Source organism: Balaenoptera borealis (genome assembly GCF_965194805.1).
Source record: "Balaenoptera borealis genome assembly, chromosome: 13".
In the NCBI taxonomy this organism is placed as follows: Eukaryota; Metazoa; Chordata; class Mammalia; order Artiodactyla; family Balaenopteridae; genus Balaenoptera; species Balaenoptera borealis.
Window position 1 is genome coordinate 54658152 of NC_138870.1, and position 6237 is coordinate 54664388.

Here is a 6237-nt window from a genome sequence, read left to right on the forward strand (position 1 = left end):
AGTATATAGTGTATATAGTGTGTGTAAATTAATCCCCAAATCCTAATTTATCCCTCCCCCCTTTTCCCCTTTGGTAACCATAACTGTTTTCTTTGTCTGTGGGTCTCTTTCTGTTTGTAAATAAGTTCATTTGTATCATTTTTTTAGATTCCACATATAAGCAATATCATATGATATTTGTCTTTCTCTGTTTGGTTTACTTCACTTAGTATGATAATCTCTAAGTCCATCCATGTTGCTGCAAATGGCATTATTTCATTCTTTTTTGTGGCTGAGTAATATTCCATTTATGTATATATACAACATCTTTATCCATTCATCTGTCGATGGACATTTAGGTTACTTCCATGTCTTGGCTATTAATAGTGCTGCTATGAATATTGGATGAATATTGGGGTGCATGTATCTTTTTGAATTATGGTTTTCTCCGGATATATGCCCAGGAATGGGATTGCAGGTTTACATGGTAACTCTATTTTTAGTTTTCAAGGAACCTCCATACTGTTCTCTATAGTGACTGTACCAATTTACATTCTCACCAACAGTGTAGGAGAGTTCCTTTTCCTCCACACCCTCTTCAGCATTTATTACTTGTAGACTTTTTGATGATGGCTGTTGATTTTTGTTTTCATTAATTTTTTAGGGAAATAGGGGATCAGTGGCATTTGGCAATTCAAGAAGCAATTTTAGAAAAATGCAGTGATAATGATGGCATTGTTCACATTGCAGTAGACAAAAATTCACGTGAGGTAAAGTAACTTTTACTATTGAATTCTACGTTTTGGATTTGTTGCTACTAAACTAAGACTATTTATTTTCTTTCTTCCCTTTTTATTTTTTTAAAAAATACCACAGGGTTGTGTATATGTTAAATGTCTGTCTCCAGAATATGCTGGGAAAGCTTTTAAGGCATTGCATGGCTCTTGGTTTGATGGTAAGAAATTTGAGTATGACAAACATTTTGAAAAGATAAATTATGGTTTACTGTTAAACTGTACCAGATTTTAAATTAAAGAATCTTAGGTTAGCATTTTTAGAGTAATAATTTTAGATTATTTTATTTGTGTTTTGTGTTCATATATCTTTTACCACAGTTTGTTTTCTATTAAGCACATTCATACAGATCTAAAATATTATTTTTATCTTACAACAGGGAAATTGGTTACAGTAAAATATTTACGACTAGATAGATATCACCATCGCTTTCCCCAAGCTCTTACTTGCAACACTCCCTTGAAGCCATCAAATAAACATATGAACTCTATGTCTCATCTTCGTCTTCGGACTGGCCTAGCCAATTCTCAAGGAGGTTCCTGAAAAGACTTTCTTCCACTCCTAGGACTGTTCTTTACAACAGGAAAATTCCTGTTTGGCTTCGTCTCCCTTTTTAAATGCTTTTTGTATGTAATATTTTTATTGAGTACAGATCTGTTTGAACGTTCCAGAAATCTTAAGGTTCCAAAGGGACTTAGCAGTGAAGCAGCAATGCTGAGTAGATAGAATAATTGTTTCATTCAGTTTTTGGAGCTCAGTTAAGCCAATGCACTTAAAGTTTTGCATGAGGAACATTGACCTTATTAAGCATTTTCAGATGTGGTGGTTGTTATTTTTGCACCAAGAAGTGTTTGGATAACCACACAAAAGCATGGTGAAAAGGCTTCTTGTATTTCCATAATTTCCTGTAAACTAATGTTGTGAATTTTTGTATACAGTCACCTACATAGTTCCTTACAGGCTAATGTGGTAAAACTGTTAATTTCCCAATTTAATCTTAGGTTTCTATTGCTTGTAAGAGATTCATTTGCTATAGCTGGAATATGGAAAAATCAATTTGGGTTTAGTGGTTACATATAAGTATAAGTGGATGTACATGTACTTAAACTGGCTTTTGTATATATGTATAAATGCTGGTGATGGCGAAAGTAGTCTTGTTTTGTGAGGATGTCTGCATTAAAGCAGTAAAATAAGCTTCCTATTTTATTCATAATCTAATGTGTATATATATGTATGTGTATATATGTGTGTATGTATATATATATATATGTATGTGTATATGTGTATATATACACACACATATATACATATGGCTGTACTATCATATAGATCAAACAGCCAAACACCTGGAAGTATTAGATAAAAGTTTAAAATATCTTTTATAGGTTTTATATAAAAATGTCTGAGTATGATATTGTGTGAAAGTTCCGATACCAGTTGTAATGGATTCAAATTTATGTGAGCAATAAAAAACCAATTGGCAGATATTGGAAAAGTATTTTGTGAAAAGCTGTATTTATTATAAATACTAGGGCTATGACATAGTACCATTGGGATTAAGTCATTTTCCCAATCTATTTATAATTTAATGAGATGTTAGCTTCCCTGTTGTATGTCAAGTTTAAAGCAGGGCACATTGTTGCAGCAAAATGTGTATTTGAGAAATTATATTTGCAATTTTGGGTCATGAAAGTTTGCAGTACAGTAAATGCAGGAGTGATGGTTGCTTTGTGCCTCAGTATTTACTTTGTTTCAGTGAAGTTACCTTATTACTGTTTATGATTTCAGATTAAAATAGCTATGGAGCAAAGTTTACTTGTAATGTAACAATTGGCTTTTTAAAAATAACCTGTTGATATGTCGTTGTCAGTCCAAATGAATATGTGAAACAGCTGGAATTGTACCAATTTTGATTTTGTTAAAGCTCAGTTTTCTTTCTTTTTTTTTTTTTTAATTGTATATGTGTTGGGTTTGCAGCATGAACTTGCACAGTTAATGCACGTTTTCTGGTTAAGTAAACATGATGCACACTGTTCTGTAACAGAAAACCCTATTGTGCCTTACCTATGTGCTTTTGTGGGCACCATGTTTATGAAGAATAAAAAATGATTTGTTATCTGAAGAGAATAAATTTTAAATTCTCAGTTTATGTCTCAGATGCTAAAGTGTGAAAATATAAATATATATATAATATATAAAATAACCAATCTTTCTATATTTTATGTGCATCACAGTGATTTATCTGTGCTTAGTGACTCCATCTTGTGACCTGTTACAAGAGTGAATGTAAAAAAGAGTTGTGGCATTTTAAGAGGTCGCCTTTTGATGCAGATGCATCTTTTTCTTGCTTCTAAAACATATTCCATGTAAACGTTGTACATTTATTATTGTAATATATACTTTTATGCAGCTTATTTTACCTGAAACTGTTAAGCCGACCAAGATCCCTCCCTGCAAGACAGATGGGAATGTGTATAATAACTAGATATTTGAGAAGTTCTGAATTTTGATGTAATCTGTTACTTGTCCTGTTTAAAAAAAGGAAAAAATTCTAATTAAAAATTTATTAGGCTTTTTTTTTTAAATGCGTCTTGGCGTTAAAAAAAATTTTTTTAAGTGCCCTGTGTCTTTATTTTATTTTATTTTTTTTACCGGTGAAAATAGATGCCTTTATTTTTAATCTTTTTTGGTATCTGTAAATATATGTATGCTTATAAAAATGGATGAAGACCCTAAAGTTAATTTTAACCATCCATTCCTCAGCATCTTTTCTTTATGAAAATGTCTTTGTCTAACTTTCAAGTGTTTGGCTTAAAGTGGGGCAAGAATGTAAATCAGATGTATCACTAAAGCACTACTTAGTTTAGCTAGACTTTTTTTTTTTTTTTTTTTTGGCTGCGTTGGGTCTTTGTTGCCGCACATAGGCTTTTTCTAGTTGTGGCAAGCGGGGGCTACTCTTCGAAGCGGTGCACGGACTTCTCATTGCAGTGGCTTCTCTTGTTGCAGAGCATGGGCTCTAGGCAGGTGGGCTTCAGTAATTGCAGCACGCGGGCTCAGTAGTTGTGGCACATGGGCCCTAGAGCGTGCATGCTTCAGTAGTTGTGGCACATGGGCTCAGTAGTTGCAGCATGCAGGCTCTAGGGCACATGGGCTTCAGTATTTGTGGCTCGTGGGCCCTAGAGCACAGGCTCAGTAGTTGTGGCACATGGACTTTGTTGCTCCGTGGCATGTAGGATCTTTCCGGGCTAGGGATCGAACCCATGTCCCCTGCATTGGCAGGTGGCTTCTTAACCACTGCACCACCAGGGAAGTCCCAGCTAGACATTTTTTCATAGCAAGACTTTCTCAAAGGAAGCCATTCTTTTACACATTCTGGCTCAAACTCCTTATCATAAAAAAATAGTTTATGGGCTAGCTACTTTGAGTAGCATTGGTTTAGATTTTTCGATGGTTTAATCAACTAAAAAGAAGACTTGACTTAGTTGGTAGACTTTTATTGGTTGCTAACAAATGTCAGGCACTGTTACATATTAGGGATGCAAAGATGAAAAAGACATGGCACAGTCTTCAAGGTGGTCACAATCTAGAGAACCTAGGGCAGCTAAGTTAAAAGATAGTGTGGAAAATATAGTGAGAGAAGAAAGCAGAATAAATTCTGGGAGATTAGGGCTTCCCTGGTGGTGCAGGGGTTAAGAATCCGCCTGCTAATGCAGGAGACACGGGTTCAAGCCCTGGTCCGGGAAGATCCTACATGCCACGGAGCAACTAAGTCCATGCGCCACAACTCCTAAGCCTGCGCTCTAGAGCCCATGTGCCACAACTACTGAAGCCCACATGCCTAGAGCCCTGCTCCGCAACAAGAGAAGCCACCACAATGAGAAGCCCACGCACTGCAACAAAGAGTAGTCCCCACTCGCTGCAATTAGAGAAAGCCCATGGGCAACAACGAAGACCCAAAAATAAATAATTTTTTAAAAAATTCTGGGAGATTAGAGAGGTACCTTATGCATCTTAATAGATTGAGAAGACATCAGGGCAGATGAGGTAAAATTTATCAGACACTTCTTAATTAATATAGGTACAATGGTAAGTCTCTTTTCCTGTGAGCTCTGAGGGAAGCTTCTGTTCTTGAGATGAGCTCATAAAAATTAACGTGTTGGAACCTGAGTTATTATAAAATCCATTTTCATGCTCTTTGGTCGGTAGAAACCTGAATATCTTGTGACTATTGAAGCCTGATATTGGACTTTGTTACATTTTCCTTGTGTGGATGACAAGCTGTGATTTCCAAGTGAACAGTGTCTTGATATATCATGTGCCTGGAACATTTCCTTCAATAAGTTTGACCTTGCAATTCTCATTCCCTGCTCCTAGTGACATGACATTACTGTAGGTCATCTACATGGCTTCTTCGCCCTTTTTTCCTAGACTTATCTCGGCAAGTCACTTCTTCCAGATGACTCAACAAAAGATGCTAAATCAAGCAGAATTTTGGCAGCCACTCTTTTGGAAAGGATGCTCAAGAACAGGTACTTAACTGAAAATTAGAAACCAGAAGTTGCGCTTTAAAGAAACTGAATGTCCATAACGCTCATTCTACTGGTCTAGTGAGCATAACTAGCTACTGCCTGTAAGTCCCACTGGAGAAACTTTATGACTAGGAATACATCCTGATGGTAGATTTCTGTACCCAAGAACCTCTACCAGGGGCAGCAGGATAGACTCATTTTGTTGATTCTTGGACTTTAATGCCAGTAGAACCTGAGTACTTAGCTATACCGTTTCTTCTATGCGTAGACATTGGAGACCTGCACATGCTCCTTAAAGTTGGAAAGAAGGCTGTCTGGGCATAGCACATGAAAAAAGATCGATGAGAAACAACCTAGTGCATGTATAAACTACAAGCAATTTCTTATGGTTGAATTACTCAGTACAAGACAATAAATAGAGACAGGAAAGGTAGGCAATGATCAGTTCATGGAAAGCCTTGTAGGTCACATTCTGAAGTTTGGATGTGGGTTGTTAAAGGGAGATCAGGTGAGGATTTGTTGGGATGAAAAATGGAGAAAGGATTTGAAAAATAGAGATAAAATGGGAAGGACTTGATTAATTGGATATTGATAGAGAAATTGATGTCCAGTTTTCTAATGTAGGAACTCTAACCATCCCAACATTTGGAGAATAGGTGATAAGTAACAAATTGGATGGGAAAAATGATAAATTGAATTTTTGGATACTTTGAGATTGGGATGGAATATTTATCTATCCCAATATTCAGGTGGATATTTCTAGTAGGTGATTGGATTTCCAGTTCTGAGGTATTTTGAGAAAAATCTGAGCTGGAGATACAATTTGGGAGTGAAAACCACAGAGGCAAATCAGATGACCCAGAGAGAGAGAGTTCATATAGAGACAGAAATTTAGTTTTATCTTAATTCTGCCATATTTAGCTATGTGGGCCTT

The 6237-nt window shown here is 36.1% G+C and overlaps 1 protein-coding gene across 6 annotated transcripts in view; it reads left to right on the forward strand.

The window, feature by feature from the left end:
- The window catches only part of LEMD3 (LEM domain containing 3), an 81913-nt gene that overhangs the window by 63379 nt on the left and 12297 nt on the right, over positions 1-6237 (forward strand). For 3 of the 6 annotated variants that reach the window (XM_082351234.1, XM_082351232.1, XM_082351233.1), the window contains exons 11-12: positions 644-749; positions 5203-5303. In XM_082351234.1, coding sequence (XP_082207360.1) covers positions 644-749; positions 5203-5303 — 207 coding nt within the window. Of the gene's footprint in view, positions 1-643; positions 750-855; positions 935-1153; positions 3360-5202; positions 5304-6237 lie in introns of those variants that run through there. The other 3 variants (XM_082351230.1, XM_082351231.1, XM_082351235.1) reach the window with 2 other exon arrangements.